General features: G+C 40.2%; 1 protein-coding gene across 5 annotated transcripts in view; it reads right to left on the bottom strand.

Moving 5' to 3' along the window:
• PLEKHG1 (pleckstrin homology and RhoGEF domain containing G1) overlaps positions 1-18,254 on the bottom strand; it is a 242,103-nt gene that overhangs the window by 83,060 nt on the left and 140,789 nt on the right. For all 5 annotated transcript variants that reach the window (XM_043456816.1, XM_043456813.1, XM_043456818.1 and 2 more), the window contains one exon: positions 16,825-17,330. In XM_043456816.1, coding sequence (XP_043312751.1) covers positions 16,825-17,232 — 408 coding nt within the window. In that variant the 5' untranslated portion in view covers positions 17,233-17,330. The remainder of the gene's footprint in view (positions 1-16,824; positions 17,331-18,254) is intronic.

Below are 18,254 nucleotides of genomic sequence, written 5' to 3'. Positions count from 1 at the left end.
CACAAAAATCACTATGAATTCTTTCATTTTAGTTTAACGAAACAGAAATCTTCACATTTAGGACAGGTACTCCATTTTGCTTTGGGTTGGATAGATGCTTGTAGTTTCTCATCAGGCCCTCCTTACACAGTTAGGACAAGTCTCACTTTTTGTAAAGGGTCATCTCACTTTGCTTAAGGGATCAGTTATAGAAAATTTCCTCTATTAAAAGTTAACTATAATTAATGAAATTCTGACATATGCTATAACATGGATGAATCTTGGAAACATTACGCTAAGTGAAAGAACCCAGATGCAGAAGGACAACTATTGCTTGACTGTAGCAAATTCATAGGCAGAAAGTGGACTGGAGGTTGCCAGGGGCTGGGGAAAGGGGCGTGGGGAGTTACTGTTTAATGGACACAGAGTTTCTTTTTGGGATGAAATGGATAGTGGTGATGGTTGTACAACACTGTGTGTGTGTTTACTGCCACTGAATTGTACACTTACACATGGAAAACTTTATGTTATGTACGATTAACAACAGTGAAAAACATTCAAGTCAAAACAGAAACAGACTCACAGACATGGAAAACAAATTTATGGTTACTGAAGGAGAAAGCGGGGTGGGGGAAGTTGTCAGGGAGGGATAAATGAGGAGTTTGGATTTAACATAATACGTACTACGATATACAAAATAGATAAACAACACAGTCTGATGGATAGCACAGGAGACTACAGTCAATATTTTATAAGGAAAAAGGATCTGAAAAAGAATATATATACATTTAATCACTTTGCTGCATACCTGAAACTAACACAGTACTGTAAGCCAACTATATTTCAATAAACAGTCAATTATCATACTTAAAAGATCACTGTTTATGAAGGCCAGAAATCAGGCAATATATTTTAGATACTATAACAAACATAATAAAGTTCTTGCTACTCAGTTCATCAGTGAGGACTCCGGTTATGCTCTGGGGCGTAATTCACAAGTGAAATTCACCAGGGGGATAAGGTGGGTTTACACCACTCTGAAGGGTCCTATGTTAATTCATTCACTTTAAGGAGCTCTTCCTCCGGCTCCTCAGTGCCACCACATCCACTCCTTCTGCGCCCTCCATCCCCTAGCTGTGGGTTAGGAAACCAAAGTTAAGCTTATTTGATTAATTAATTTATTGGCTGGGCTACGAGGCTTGTGAAATCTTAGTTCCCCAACCAGGCACTGAACTGGGCCCTCAGCAGTGAACGCTTGGAGTCCTAACCACTGGTCTGCCAGGAAATGCTCTCATTAAGCTTATTTTAAACATGTAGAGTAAATAGGCTCACAGTGAGAGGGGCCTCTCTTTGGGTCAAGACACAGGATTTACTGTTTGGCGTTTGAAATATCTATTTTGGCCGCTCAAAGGACTCACTTATTTCCTAGTTACATTCTTGAGAGCTGAGGCTGGAGAAGATGAGACCTCTAGTCATCTTCAGATTTTGGCTTGTTGAATTAGAGTCATTTACTGAGGATGAAGCGGAGGTCAGCCTGGTTGGTTGTCCATGGGCACATGGCTATTAGCATGAGACTGATCTGAGACCAGTGCTCTGTCCATTTAAATCAATCTCAGTTTAACCTCCCTCAAACCAAAACTGAAAATAATTTCCTTCTGCCATTGCAGCTCTGGCAGGCCTGTGAACTCCAACTACATGGAAGCATATCAGATAAACTAAAAATTGCAAGATATACCCTTTTTAAATTGCAAAATTTAAATAATTTTCTGAAATACCTTAACATAGGTTTTGTTGTGTTTAGTTGCTAAGTTGTGTCCGACTCTGCCACCCCATGGACTGTAGCCCGCCAGGCTCCTCTGTCCTCCACTATCTCCTAGAGCTTGCTCAAATTCATGTCCATTGAGTCTTGATGCTATCTAACCATCTCGTCCTCTGCTGCCCGCTTCTCTTTTTGCCTTCAATCTTTTCTAGAATCAGGGTCTTTTCCAGTGAGTTGGTTCTTCACATCAGGTGGCCAAAATATTGGAGCTTCAGCTTCAGCATAGATTAGCAAGAACAATACAATGATACTTTTAATGTACCAGAAATTACTGGCCTTTCCAAATAATACTAAATAGATTAATAATAATCATTATTCTCACCTGAGAGCTTACTATGTACCTATCACTGTGCTAGCATTTTGCATGGATAGTTTTATTTTGTGACAATCCTATTATTCCCACTTTAAGGTGAAAACTTGAAAGTTAGAAAAGTTTAGACTTATCCAAGATCACAAAGGGAGATGGCAGAGTCAGGATTTAGAATCAGTTCTAGTAGATTTTAGCTTTTCTTCATTTTCATTATTTTATCACAGAGGATGGGGTGGGTGGGGTAATTTGTGCTACCATTCAATGTCTATTACTCTCTTTATAACAAAGGAAAAAACTGCCTTTCAAACAGTGGGCCCATGTTGATTGCTTATTGGGATATACAGAACTTTAAGAAAAAGTGATGTCACTGAGTTTCAGACAGATTTCATTAATCCAGAGTGCACCCCCTCTTTAAAAAAAAATCTTTTGGCCATGCTGCATGGCATGTGGGATCTTATTTCTCCAATCAGGGGTTGGACCCATGCTCCCTGCATTGGAAGCACAGAGTTTTAACCACTGGACTGCTAGGGAAGTCCCTAGAAAAACACTTTTTTTTTCCTATCCCTTAAAAAAATTTTTTATTGGAGTATAGTTGCTTGACAGTGTTGTGTTAGTTCTTGCTGGACAGCAAAGTGAAGCAGTTATATGTATAAATATATCACATCTTTTGAAAAAATCCTACTTTTAAGTTGCTCTTCCTAACCAGATTTCTTAGGTGATAGCTTTTAATTGCTCAAATTATAATATTATTATTATCTGCCCCTTTGAACCTGTTTATGGGGGCTTACTATCCTTGGTATAAATCTCACTGATGACCAGTTAATTGTGTGTTTTTCATGAGGGATCTTTATGATGTTTTACTCTGTCCTGTCTTTGAAGTGGGGATTCTATTCTACTAGATTTTCTTGCCAAAACTAGTACCTAAAACATTCCAGATAATTTTGAATATTAAGTAAATTTACACACTTTATCAGTAACTTTACCTTCTTTCTTTCCAACTAGGACCTGGAACTTCATGAGCCAGTTCCAACTTCAGAATAGGACTTGACAAGAAGGGGTCCCAGAGCATCAGCTGGTCTTTTACTTATCATACGTGGACTAGCCCCAACTCTCCTGTTTTACAGGAGACAATTTCTCATCCTCAAAAAGCTACCTATATCTGTGCTAGGGGGAAAAAAAAGATAATTCCACAGTTTGCTTTAGACATGTCCCAAGAAATTGCTCAGGAAGTGATCTTAATTGTTCCCACCTCCTCTCTGTACCACTGCTTCGTTTTTTTCTACACTCTGTGGTGACTGGGTGCAGGAGAGACAAGCTCTGCCTTTCACACGTGTCCATGTCAATTTCATCCTCGTCAGTGACTGAGATGTGGAAAACTGAGTAGTGAAAGTAACGCGTTTTCAGAAATTTTCATTCACAAGTACGTATGAGAACTGTTCTTATTTGGCACAGTAAGGGGCACCCAATAAATGCTTCCTGTGTTTTTCCAATTGTTTCTAAATGTAATGGATATAGTCTTGGCACTGCCAGTACTTAGCTGTGGGGTCTGGGGCCTGACCAGCTTTCAGCTATTGAGAGTTTATGCTATGCCAGGTCTATGGAAAGCACTTTACGGACATTGAACCCAGGAAAGCACTTTGGGCTTCCCTGACAGCTCAGTTGGTAAAGAATCCACCTGCAATGCAGGAGATCCTGGTTTGATCCCTGAGTCGGGAAAATCTGCTGCAGAAGGGATAGGCTACCCACTCCAGTATTCTTGGGCTTCCCTTGTGGCTCAGCTGGTAAAGAATTCACCTGCAATGTGGGAGACCTGGGTTTGATCCCTGGGTTGGGAAGATCCCCTGGAGAAGGGAAAGGCTATCCACTCCAGTGTTCTGGCCTGGAGATTCTGTGGACTGGTCGCAAACAATCAGACATGACTGAGTGACTTTTTTTTCTTTTTATAGGCATTACTTCCCTGGTGGATCAGACGGTAAAGGGTCTGCCTACAATGCAGGAGACCCAGGTTCAATCCCTGGGTTGGGAAGATCTCCTGGAGAAGGAAATGGCAACCCACTCCAGTACTCTTTCCTGGAAAATCCCATGGATGGAGGAACCTGGTAGGCTACAGTCCATGGGGTCGCAAAGAGTCGGACACGACTGAGCAACTTCACTTTCTTTTCTTTCTTTCTTACTTCCTTTTGTCCTCACAACATTCTATGAGGTATACAATAGCTCTCATCTCATTTTAAGAAGAAGAAACTGAAGGTTACAGAAATTAAATAATTGTTCAAGATCATGCAGTTGGAGAAATCACTAGGTTCTCTGCATCTCCATTTCTTCATCAATAAGAACGATTGTGTAGAACTTGGTAATTCATTCAGCAAATACTTACTAATGGCCTCTTAAGTGTCAAAGGCAATGCTGACTGCTAGAAGTAGAAAACTAACCAAAACACTTCACCCTTTCAGAATCCACAGACTTTTGAGTTATTTTCCAGTTCAAAACTCTGTGATTGCTACTTAATCAAAACTTCTGTGCTATTTGGAGCAATCTAAGCATTCACCAATAGATGAATGGAGAAACAAAATGTTATATAGACATACAATGGCATGTTATTCAATCTTAAGAAGGAAGAACATTCTGACATGTGCTATGACAAGGATGAACCCTGAAGATGCCGTGCTCAGTGAGAAAAGCAGTCACAAAAGGACAAGTACTGTATGATTTCACTCATGTGAAGTACCGAGGAGTCAAATTCATAGAAGCAGAGAGTAGAATGGTGGTTATCAGCAGCTGAAGGAAGAGGAGGAGCGGGGGTTACTGTTTAACAGGGAAACAGTTTCAGTTTCATAAGATGAAAAGAATTCTAGAGACTGGTTGCCCAATGCTGTGAGCGTACTTAATGTCACTGCAATGTACCTTTAAAAATGGTTAAGACAGTAAATTTTATGTTATGTGTATTCTGCAATTTTTAAAAGTAAAAAAGAATTGCTTGAGGGAAGAGGGTATGAAGAGTTATTGCTTCATGAGTGCACAGTTTCAATGTGGGGTGGTAGAAAAGTTCTCAAGTTCTCAAGATGGATGGTGGTGATGGTTATACAGTTCAATGTACAATGTCAGTGTTCTTGATGTCACTGAATCATTCACTTAAAATGGCTAAGATAATACATGTCATTACTACATGTCATGTATATTTTGGGCTTCCCTGGTGGCTCAGCAGTAAAGAATCTGCCTGCAATGGAAAAGACCCGGCTTTGATAACTCGGTGGGGAAGATCCCCTGGAGGAGGAAATGGCAACCCACTCCAGTATTCTTTCCTGGGATATCCCATGAATAGGGCCACAGTCCATGGGATCTCAAAGAGTCAGACGTTCTCAAGATGGATAGTGGTAATGGTTATGTAGTTCAGTGTACAACAATGTCAGTGTGCCTAACTGAACTGTATACTTAAAATGGTTAAAATTAATACATATCATGTATATTTGACCAGGTTTAAAAAGATATAAAACATTCCATGTGATCTGCTGTAGAGAACAATGCTATCAGCCTTAAGTGGCAGAGTAGGCTTGGTGCTCAGAGGAGAAACTAAAAACGTAAATGATCAGAAAATAGTTAACTACTAACCTATGTAGGCTGGCAAACCTTGCATAAGCTCAAGCTACCTCTTTTTTCTAGGTGTTACAGAGCAGGGTTGCTTTGACACCAACTTGCTTCAGGCTTCTCAGATGACCTGGGTTGATTCTTTGATGTGTTTAGTTTCACAAGGTGCAAGCAACATCTTTCTTTGGAAGAAACTTCCAGCCATGGGAAACTACTCCCAACTGAAGGTTGGTTTGTTTAGAACACAATTCCCTGAATTCTATAATTTTCTACCCACTCAGTATAACTGCATATTCAAGATGGCATACACCCAAAAGGCAGCATAATTCTACCTCCAAATGAACACAACCTGTTTTAGCAAATCTTCAATAGAATTTTGCCCACAGGCAGTCTTTGAAATATATTAGCAGTTCTTTAGCAGACGAGTAATAATAGCTACTCAATCACCTGAGTTAACTGAAGTTTTTGAAATACCTTTTCATTAAAAATCAAAATATTGCCTTAAAAGAAAAGCTGGAAGAATGGGAAGGGACTTTTTAGTTGCAGGTATTTCTCTAAGAGCTTGATCTCACAAAAGAAATGAATGTCCTCAGTTATGTCTGTAAGTCAGTCTATCCTTTTCTTTAATACATTGTCTAACTCTGAATCTGCATGTGTAGTTGGAAAATATCCTAATTTTAATGGCATAAACACACTAATATTTACCCCTTAAATCTCCGTGGTGTAACAGAAGTTTCAATCCTCAAGGAAATCAACCCTGCCTATTCACTGGAAGGACTGATGTTGAAGCTCCAATACTTTGGCAACTGATGCAAAGAGCTGACATATTGGAAAAGACCCTGACGCTGGGAAAGATTGAGGGCAAGAGGAGAAGGGGACAATAGAGGATGAGATGGTTGGATGGCATCACTGACTCAATGGACATGAATTTGAGCAAACTCCAAGAGCCAGTGAAGGACAGAGAAGCCTGGCGTGCTGCAGTCCATGGGGTCACAAAGAGTCGGACGTGACTTAGTGACTGAACAACAAGACAGCAAGGGGTATCACTTGTGTCAGAGTATTTGACCCAAATTGTGAAAATCTTTTCAGTGACAGAAATTTTTGAAAAATTCATGACTATTTGCATTTTCAAATAATCATATTTGTTGGTCCAAGATTAGGGTAAAAAAAAATCTATTTGTTAGATTTTAGATATAAGCTCTCAAATTGCTAAGAGAGCTTGAAATTCTTTTGAACCATTTTTTCTCATAGGGCGGAAATAAAAATTGCTTCAGGGATGGAAGATCATGTTTTTTGACAACAGGTATGGTGTTCTTTAATCTTCTGGTCTGAACAAAGGGGACGGGGGAGAGGCGAGACCTATTTGTAACAAGTCATAACACTCAAGAGGTATGTACAGTTAGTTCTGCTTTAACATTTGCTCTGAAAGCATGAATTTGTTCCCACGTGATTAATATACTAGGGAGTAACTTGAACTTAATTCAAATTTCTGAATTTTGCTTAGGCAGGATTGCATTCACAATAAAACAAACAAAAAAACCAGGTGAACACAGAAAAGCATAGCCACTTCCAGAGAGCCTCAGAGGAATACAAATACACACACACATACAGCTCTAACACCCACCAGCTACCTCAGTCCACCTGCATACCTTATTAAAGCCATACCCATCCATGCCGGGAGTGTCAGTTTCACGTTGATGTCAGGCAACCCTACTTTATAATAACTCAGACTACAACCCTGCACACAACTTCTTCTCTGTTTAATTTTTCTCTCCTTCTTTTTCTCTCTGTTTAATTTTTTCTCCAGGTGGCTCCCACAAGAAATTTCATGTGTTTTTTTTTTTTAAAGTTGAAGTATCATATTTGCTATAGTAGGTATTTAGTTCTTAACCACTGAACACGTATAAAGCTGCCTCCATTTGTTTCTTTTTCAATGTGTCACTGATGTTTTGAGTGTTGCACTTGGAATCTATTTTCCTCTGTCTTCCCCTCACATGATTTTGCAAGTTTAGTGAATATGTCAAATTATAGCAAAATTGAACATAGGCACTTGAAATTCATATTGCTTTTTCTCTATAGCAACTGTACTCTCTTTCTTGGGTCTCAGACATGTGATATGGAAGCTAAAAACGACAATATATTTAACTATATTAAATAACTATAATCTATTCTGAGATCATGAACTCTTTTTTTGTTTTTGATCATGAACTCTTGAAACCTGGTAAGAATGTCCTACAAAGTTGGACTCAGGGCCTCCAATGCCCTGGAAATCCTTAGCCTGACCTGAAGTATTCTAGACCCAAGCTTCAAGAGGCAAGCCACAAAAAAAAAAATCTAAAAAAAAAAAGAAGCAAGTCATAAGTCAGGAATGTCAGGCACGCAAGGGTGACTATTACCTGAGGTTTAGTATTTCTCAAGGAGACAATGAGAACATCACTAAATCCATAATTATTACTGTTATACCAACTGATGTTCATTATGCTATTGTATAAAGTTCTTAGTAATTTGAAAAACGTACTCCAGGGAAAGGTTGATGACATAAATAGATCACTATTTATCAACGACAAATTTACTTTCTCCATGTTCACCTCTGGAAAAATGATAGTTGACTTATACAAGACTTCCCTTGTGGTTCAAACTGGTAAAGAATCCACCTGCAATGCAGGAGACCTGGGTTCGATCCCTGGGTTGGCAAGATCCCCTGGAGAAGGGAAAGGCTACCACTCCAGTATTCTGGCCTGGAGAATTCCATGGACTATAAAGTCCATGGGGTCGCAAAGAGTCGGACACTACTGAGCGACTTTCACTTTCACTTTCTTATGGAAACCATCCATGAGGATGTCACTTGATTTAGAGTGTGCAAGTGTGCAAGGCCCCAGATTATCATGTATGTAAAAATGGTTTAAAACAATTTCAATCATTAGGTTTCCCTTGCTTACTTGTTCTTTAAATGTTCACAATTCTCATTTTGGTTTCTCAGAGTGATGACAGAAATGAGTTTAAAAGAAAGCCAGGGCAGTAACAAGGAGGGTATTCCATTTTCTTATAAACTTTATCAGTGTGGCAATAAACTTAATGTTTCCAAGCATGATCATTCTGTTCAGAGTTTGCTGGCATTAGTCCATTATTCTCATTGATTCCAGTCTACTCAAAACGTTTCCAGAAGACAAGCAAGAGAAGCACAATTCCTGCCTTTGAACTATGCTAGACCCAGCAGCCCTCTTCTTAAACTGAAATATTGATAGTACCACCTGTGTTCAAAAATTCCAAAGGGCCCTATTGACAGGTCATACGGATAGGAAAAACTACAAAAACAAAAGAGGGGAGGGAGTTAGAAAAAATGGGAGAGAGAGAGAAGGTAGAGGTGATGGAAATGTGTAAGAGGGGAGAGAGGAATGGGAGAAGGTACATCTTAGTGTGTAAGTCCTAAATGAAGAATTCCATTTAAAACATTCTAAAGGGTTATTTAGTAGAGAGAGTTAACTATTATCTTGGCAGTAAGCATCATCAAGATCTTTCCTGCTTTCTTCCTTATGTATTTTTTAATTTTTACCTTTAGTGATGGTGGTGGGAGGCAGAGTGTAGGTTTTTTTAATGAGAATATTGCAGTTACATATTGGGTTGACCAAAAAGTTCATTTGGGTTTTTCCACAACATCTGATGAAAAAACTTGAGTGAATTTTTTGGCCAATCCAATATAATACATGGTAGACATGCAGCTGTTCACAAAAATGTTTCTTTCCTTGTTTGGGCACACAGTTAGACTATATCTCCAAACTTACAGCTTGATGTGGAATGAGAGAAGAGGTGAGTCATTTCTACACTTGTCTCAAAAACCCTCCTTCCCCTGCCTTCTATCAACTGGTGCATGGAATAACATGGCGTCCACTAACCTGAAGACACACACACACGACTGTAAAAGGAGAAATTTTTGTTGTATTACATCACTAAATTAGGGGGCCTATTTGTTACCGTGGGTTTACTTACACTTATACACTGTGCCTTCCAAATTTTTAAAACAGTCTTTCTCAGCCAAGGGAATTTTGTCCCTTGGGGGTTATATGGCAATGTCTAGAAACAGTTTTGGTTGTCATGAGTGGGGATGGTGGTGGTCCTACTGACATCTAGAGAGTGGAGGCCAGGTTTGATGCTAACATCCTACAATACACACGACTATCCCGCATAACCAAGAACGACTATCCCCCATAGCCAAGAACGACTATCCCCCATAGCCAAGAACGATAATCCCCCATAGCCAAGAACTATCCAGTTCCGAATGTCTACCATGCTGCTGTCGCAACACCCTGCTCCAGAGAGCTTAGGAAGAGGACCAAACCTCTGAGCTCTCTGCTAGACTCTAAGGGGAGATTTGCAATAACAATGTAGTAGTAAATGAGGCCTTTGGAGTGAAACCTAACATTCCAGTTTCCTGTTTCACCACTAACCATTTACAAACCTTGGACAAGTTCCTTTACTCTCTGTACATGCAACATTCTTGTGTTAAAAAAAAAAGAAAATTATAATAGTACCCACACAGTGGGGCTGCGGGTGAGGCTGTAACTGCTTAATTCAGTGCCTGATATCTGGTAAGCACCCAAATACTAGCTGCTGTTAATGTTATCGTTTAGTGTTTTTGGTGTTGTTAAGGTATATATCTAGAAAGTTTAGAAGTAATAGCCAAGGAGTATGTTCACAGCTATTCGGATTCATTGAGGTGGTGGGTGTGGTCACCAAGTTTAAGGTTTCTATCTACCATGCTCCCAGGAGAATCTGACCAATATAATTATTTTGAATAATTTTCCTAGGTTTTGACTCAAAATCTGGCTAGAACCATTTGGAGGGGATAAACTGACATCATTTATTAAGTATACAGAACTCTTGTGAACAGCCAACAACCACCTTTGCACAGCAACCCTACACACCTCCACTCACGTTGCTTTTACTAAATGCTGCCCACGTTGAGCTAGTTTTGATGTTCACTAGCAGTTAACCAGAAGGTATGAACAGAATGGTCAAATGATGTAAAAGGCCAGGCCCCTGCCCTCCCTCCCATATTAGGCTGCAACCAGTAGAGGAGATGAATACTCAAAATCACTGTCTTCTTACCTTCTAAGTTTCTGTGATTGTTAAGGTGGCAGGAGGTGAGGGTGGGGTAGTGCAAGGAAGGAGTGGGCATAAGAGCAACGAAGAGTCAAAGTGAAGTTTAGGGGGCTTATGTACAGCGGTTAGATGTGCTATTTGACGAACAACTCCTATTGGCTAGGCTAAAAAGTTCACTCAGATTTCCTATGTTACAGAAAACCTAGACAAACTTCTTGGCCAACCCAATACATAAGCCTGAAACTACTTAACAGGTTTGCTTCAAAATTACCATAGGCCTCAAATGGTTTTAGGAAAGATCTCATTCACCCAATACGAGAAAAGTCCCTGGAAGGAAAAATAAAGAGACACATTCAAATAAAAGTGCTCAAATGCCATGTAAAAGAAAAAGTACGTTAAAATGTGCCAAGTACTACAGTGTAAGCACTTTATTAAATCCACCCACGTAACAAGCCTTCGTTAAAAACAATCCCTGCCAAGTCCTACACTCAAGCATTGAACACATAATTCCCTCAGTATTCAAGAAATGTTAGTCTGAAGGAACCTCATAAAAAGTGTCAGTTTAATAAATGTTATTTAAACTGGAGGGAAAGTACTGAGTGAGGACATGTGCAAATAAAAAGACAATAAAAGCTATGACATCTCATCAGCCTCCTCCCTTGGTTCAAAACTTTTCTCTTCTTGTCAAGTATCCTAAGCAGCTGTGGCTGGTCCAGGGAACACCCATGTAAAGCTATCCTTTCATGGCCAATGGAAAGGAGTAGCAGAGAAAAGAACTGACCTTTCCACACCAAATCATCTCTCTCCAGCTGAATCAAACCGGGCTTCAACAGAAAACACCTCCAAGCTCGACAGTGCTGTCTTTGAGAGGTGGTACAGGACAAAAATCCACTCAGATTTCATGTTATCCGAGTCTGAGTCACCTCACCAGCCTAAGAGCTAAGTCTTTAGGCAGGGTCCATAGTGGAGTCACAGCAGACTTCCTGGGCCTGATTACTGGGTTCCTTCATTCACTCTGCACAGGTCTGGGAGAGGCTCACTTCCCAAGTGTAACACAGTTCGCCTTCCAGCAAGTGGATACCTCTGGTGCAAAGGGCAGCCTCTTCTCTAAGCTATGGCAACAGGCAGAATTGTGTTCAATGTGTTTCATGTCACTGAGTGGGTGAGAAGCATCCCTCTCTTGTCCACCTTACCCTAACACTGTCTGTACTGCTGCTGCTAAGTCGCTTCAGTTGTGTCTGACTCCATGCGACCCCATAGATGGCAGCCCACCAGGCTCCTCTGTCCCTGGGATTCTCCAGGCAAGAAACTGGAGTGGGTTGCCATTTCCTTCGCCAACTGTCTGTACTATCACATGATAAACAAAGAGTTCATGCTGATCAAGAAATATAAGAGCTGGAGGTTGGAGATCAACAGCCTAATCCTTGTGCAGCCACAGCTTGTTGAAGAAATGCTGCATGCTTTCAGCAAGGATTGCTTAAAGCTTTGGTTCTTTAAATTTTACTCAGTAAGGCTATAATAATCACTTCTTAGCTTTTTAGCACACTGTATGGATCAAGGTGCTTGTAAAAGGATTTTAGCTTTCTAGAATATGATAGGAAAAAATTAACTCACATGTTACTTTTAATATTTTACCCATTTTCCCCTCACTAAATGCACATGTCCTCAACATCCCAAAATATCATTTAGTTTAGCATTTCTTATATTTCAAAGATCCTATTTTGTACTAGGGATATAATTACACAGTATTAGATAATGTTATGAACTATTTAAAACCCTTCCTAAAAGGTTAAAACAGGCCATGAACTATATCCAGGGCCAAGTCTCATGAGGCTGTCAAAGGCTCTTTTATAGATCATTTAGAAAGATTAAAGAAACCCACTCTACCCATGAGAATCTCTGGTCAGTCAATCTAAGATCCTATTAAACATGAAAGAAACCCTTATTTCCTACTTTCTAGCTATGAATTTCTCTCTCTCCACAAATTTTATCACTGGCGATTTTACTTTTAACTTTTAAAACTAGCTTTCATACTTATTATCTCATTTTATCTGTGAATGCTAGTAGGAGCCATATATAGAAATGGAAATAACAGCTCTCTTGTTTCTCTCAGTATGGTCGATAGTCAAGACCTCACCTCTCTCTAAAATGTCAAGTGTACAAAAGCAAATGACTAGGATGTCAGGCAAAGGAGCAGAGGAGGGAGTTGCCATGGGGAGGGAATGGAGGGGACAGAGAAAAGGGCCTGTGATGAAGACCAGAAGCAATAAGAACAATAACATTTCTCAGTTAAATTTTCAGAATTCATTTTTTAATTCCTAAATGGCATGGGAAAGGAAAAAAAAATCCAATATATTTGGGAAGATTTTAATACAGTGTCTTTATGTAGTGAAAGATGTATATCCTTCTCTGCATTATCACCAACAGCTGAGGATCCTATTCCCCAGATCATGTGTTAGCAGGGATCTCTTAGAAATAAGCTGCTCGGATACTATGTGGCATTACCTTGAGCTACCAAGGCATACTGTATTAACATCTTTTAAATCAGTATATATATCAATGAACTTTCACAGAAATGTTTGTTTATGAATTCTAAGGACAAAATATACACCTGAGTGGTGAGGATATGTATGGCTAAGATACACTACAGATAAAATGTAACAAAGGGAAATTAATAAAACCAAGAATGACTACTGAAGGCCATTCATTAGTGGGAACTCAATAAAGCAGAGCACAGACACTCTGAACCCTGGAGAAGGAAATGGCAACCCACTCCAGTATTCTTGCCTGGAGAATTCCATGGAGAGGCGAGCCTGGCAGGCTCTAGTCCATGGGGTTGCAAAGAGTTGGACACGACTGAGAGATTATCACGCAGCACTCAGATAGTTTGAAACTATGCTACTGTGTAAGCGAAAAACAACTTCCCAGTTATCTCTATAAACAATTCGGTGGTTTTCTTCAGAAATGAATCTGGCTTAGAAAGGCAACTAACAAACTTTCTTTGTGTGGTGAGAACTTATGATGGTAGGTTGTTACTAAGTAGCATTTCCCCCATTTAACTCCGCACTTGAAAAATTGAAGATACTAAAGAAATCAGCTACAGAATTTTAAAAACAGATTAGAAATGGGTTAAGGAAAACAGATTTTTAAAGGAGTTGACATCTTGTATTTTAAAAGAATACTCATAACAGTCCTTATTGGGTAAAGTTGCTGCAAGGTGGGAAATAATTGGTTATACTCCATAAAGGAGGGGTGCATGCTCAGTCGTGTCTGACTCTTTGTGACCTCATGGACTGTATCCTGCCAGGCTCCTCTGTCTATGGAATTTTCCAGGAAAGAATACTGGAATGGGTTGCCATATCCTACTCCAAGAGATCTTCCTGACCCAGGGATTGAACTCATGCTTCTTGAGTCTCCTGCATTGGCAGGTGGAGTTTTACCACTGGTGCCACCTGGGAAGCCTCCATAAAGGAAAGAACTACATAAAACGAGTCTACCATCCTGTGAAAATTGTGATCTTCAGAAACAGGTGGTCACATACAAAAGTGTGTGAAGAAGAGGCTGTGCTGCAGTGACCAATCGTGATCTGAAGAGATTCTGCACTTTTCTAGGTGGGGAGGGGAAGTGACTCAAAGCATTCCAGAGACTTCCTGAATAAAGCAGCATCTTCTTCCTGCCCAGGTGCTTCCCTCTCTATTTGGGGCGTTTTCTTCCAACCACCCTCCTTCCCAACACCCTTCATCTTTCTTCTCCCTAATTATGTGTCACCTTAGATTTTCCCTGGGTTCTTTACAAATAATCCAATTGCCTTCAAAATAATAATGTTGGAATCACCCACTTAAAAGTTACTTTTTCCTAATGAAATTTCTACTGTAGTGTTTTACTAAATCTATTTTTGTAAAAAGACTTCAGATAATAGCTGAAGAAGCTAAATGACTTCAGAAGATAGCTATAAATGGTGCCAGCAAATTCAGAAGAGGCCTGAGATGATGATAAGTGTTTCCACTTATTAATTTCTTACCACTTGCCAGGCACTGTTGTATGAGCTTTTCATATATTATCTAATTATCATAACAACAAACCTATAAGGCAGGTATCATTTATTAGTCTCATTTCACAGCTGATGAAATTCAAGCACAGATTTATAGGCAAATATAGGGCTTGGCAACCATGGTCCTTGGGTCAAACACAGCCCTAAAGTTTTCCTTGAACTTCTACACCCTTTCACTGACATAGAGTCTGGGGCTGCTCTTGGGCTACAGTGGCAGAAGTGAACAGTTAGGATTGACACTTTACGGCCCAGAAAGCCTAAAAGAGTTACCATCTGGCCCTTTATAGCAGAAGTCCACCAACCCATAGTGCAAAACATGGCTAATTAATTGATAAGAAAAAAAAAAAAGACAAGAATATTTGGACAGCTTAGAATAAAACTTCTGCTGAAACTTTGTTAGAAAATAAAAATTTTTAATGTGAAAAATTCTGTTTTAACCTATTTTCTTTCATAGATCTCTTATTGTATTTTTTCTCACCTTAAGTTTGTTAACTGGCCTCAGAAAGACACAAGTGTTCATAGAATTCCAGCTCAGACACTAAAGGTTTCTCTGTCAGTATGGCGAGTTTCGATGAAGTGGTAAAGTTTCCAAGAAAGAAACAAAGAAAAAAAGGCCAAAGAACGCTTTGACAACCATAAATTTCCTGAGAGGTTTCACAAATTTTGGCAGTTTCACAGGTATTTCTTCTCAAGTACAAATGACATCATTGTTGAAATTCAAGAAACAATTGGCCTGGTTTACTCTACATTTGGTATCACATATTGTTTTGGTTGAGCATCAATTGATTTTTTTTTTTTTCTATTTTTACTGGGAAGTTATGTCATAACTATTTTTAGAAGACTGTCTGGTTTGATCATTTGTGGAACTGAAAACACAATTGTGTCCTAGAATTTTTTTCCCCCTAAAGCTATAAGAGTGTATCTGTTTGGTGGAGAAAGCCCTCATCAGCAAATATTCCACCAGTTTATTCTGAAATACATTTTAGATTAAAAATCTAAAACAGGAAATGGGCATGAACACATGAAAGAACCTGGGATAGTACCAGGTAGCGTAGGGAGTATAGCTTCATAATGTATCAACTTGAAATATAATATTGTTGAGAACAAAGTAGCATCTGAACTGTTCTGATAATCATCATTTTATCCTTAAAAACCTAGCTATAATCAAAGTCAAATTAATAACTGGATAAGTCAACTATACTCCAGCACAAAATAAAAATTAAAGAAGAAATAATACAGGGAAACAATAATCATAACAAATTAATAACTGCATTTCCAGAGTCTTGGATCTGGTACCTGAACTAAGTTCAGTTTGCAGAGAGTCAAATAATTTATGTGAATTTGTTTATTATCAAAGTAAAAGGTAAACACCCAAGACCAAGTCCAGGGTTCTTCTCTCTCTTTCACCACCTTCCCCTAAACAGCAACCAACACAGAAAACAGCATCAAACAGTAATTCCCACGCTTGTTTGCACAGAAGAATCACCTGGGGATCTTCCGCCCACCCCCAGGCCACACCCCAAACCCATGAAATCCATCTCTGGAGATGAGACACAGGCGCTGGTAGCTTTGGAAGCTCCAGAGAATAGGAGACAACTGTGATTAAGCTGAAGATGACCCAAGGGGCTCAGTCAACACACCCCTGACACCTGCAAGTCAGGAAGCTTGCATCCTGCCTGTCTGTCTGCCAGAGACTCACAGATCTTTGGGGGCAGGAGTCACTAACACAACACACCAGGCACTGATATCATCATGCTTGCTCCCAACACGTAATCAATTCACGAATGCAAACATTGAGGATCTTAACCCAGTGATAATTGCCCTAGGGCTTCCTCTTAAATGATGATCTGTTTAAACATTCACACCATCTCTGCCTCTTAGGAGACACCTGGCTTCCTAAGAAGCCCTTCGTTGCAAGCCCTTTCCTTAAGGATATTGATCCTGCAGGACAAACTTTAAACCCCCGCTCACAGTGTATCTTACCTCTACGATGCTCTTTAAATCTTGCACGTAAGTCCGTTCGGTCTCCAGAATTTCCTGCACAACTCGGTCCACATAGAGCAGCTTGGGGCTGGTGGCCGATTCGGCCCCCGTTTTGGATGCCGCGTTGGCTTCCACTCTGAGCTGCGCCCGTGGCTGCCTCTCGCCGCCCTCGTCTGTGCTCTGCGGCCCGGCAGCACTGTCCGTCTGCAGCTCGCTACTGGAAAACGGCCTGGCTGGCATCAGCTCCAGTTTTATGGCCCCTGCTTCCTTATCCTGAGGAAACAAGCCCAGGTGGCTGCTTGAAACTAAGGTCATTCTGCTGCCGAAGGAACCATGGCTGTCCCGGGAGGAGGCCGAGGACGACGTGGAGCCGAAGCTGACCGGGCGGTCACTGTCGGAGAGCTCCATGGCCCCGAGGTCCCCGGAGCGGGAGTGCCTGGCTGTGGTTCTGAGATACGGAGCCTGCGTTACAGCTGACCGCGCTTCAGGACGCAACTGGTGCGCATCTATACACGTGAAGAAAAATAAATAAAGGGACAAGATAAGCAAGGTAGGCAAGTATTTAAAATTAGAGGAAACAGAAAGCTTTGAAGGTGCTTAAAGCCTAGCTCAAGGGACACGGTCAAAAGCAAAAAGATAGCAAGCTAGGTATAGACGGAAATGCAAAGATACCCATGGGACGTTGAATGGCAAAGGCGGAGTTTTTAAAGCGTCTCCTGGAAATGCGTCAGACTTAAAAGCCTTTGGCGCTACCTTAGACCTACTGAACGTCAGTCTGCCTTTTACCAAGAGGCAAATGCCATGTGCAAGCGCTTTAAAGTTTGAGAAGCAGCACCTGGCCTCAAAGCATGAGCACCTGAGTGATAGAGCCACTAGTCTAGATTTACTAAATCAAGGCTCGGCGCTCAGGGCATAAGGAATCTACAGCTTCAACAAGCACCAAGGGGATGCTTATGTATTAAAAAACAAAACAAAACAAAAAACCACACATCCTATGTGATTCTTAAGAGTATCTTGAGAACCACAGTTCTAGATTTTAAGGATTCCACTACAGTTCCACAAAACTTTACATTACCAACCTGGAAACACCACTACTTAATGATGCTGACAGTTTTACACTTTACTTGTATATAGCACTAAAGAAAGTGTTGCCTGGACAATAATTCTCGAATACTGGGCAAGAAAACTCAAAATATTGAGACCCACATCCCCTTTAAAACTTAATCGTCCTATCACAACATTTCTCTAAATCTATTCTCGAAAGTTAGCATTCCATTTGCTGTGTACATGGGGTTACACTGTTACAGAGTATATTTGATGAACTACTACTTTCCATGTGTCCAGTTAGATAACATGACAGTGTGACCATGCAATTAAATAATAAACATCAGAACTGTTTCTAAAGAAATCGGGCTGTTAATATTTAGAAA

Source organism: Cervus canadensis, chromosome 33 (genome assembly GCF_019320065.1).
Source record: "Cervus canadensis isolate Bull #8, Minnesota chromosome 33, ASM1932006v1, whole genome shotgun sequence".
In the NCBI taxonomy this organism is placed as follows: Eukaryota; Metazoa; Chordata; class Mammalia; order Artiodactyla; family Cervidae; genus Cervus; species Cervus canadensis.
The sequence above is the reverse complement of the archived record's forward strand: the minus strand, read 5'-3'. Positions and strand labels throughout refer to the sequence as shown.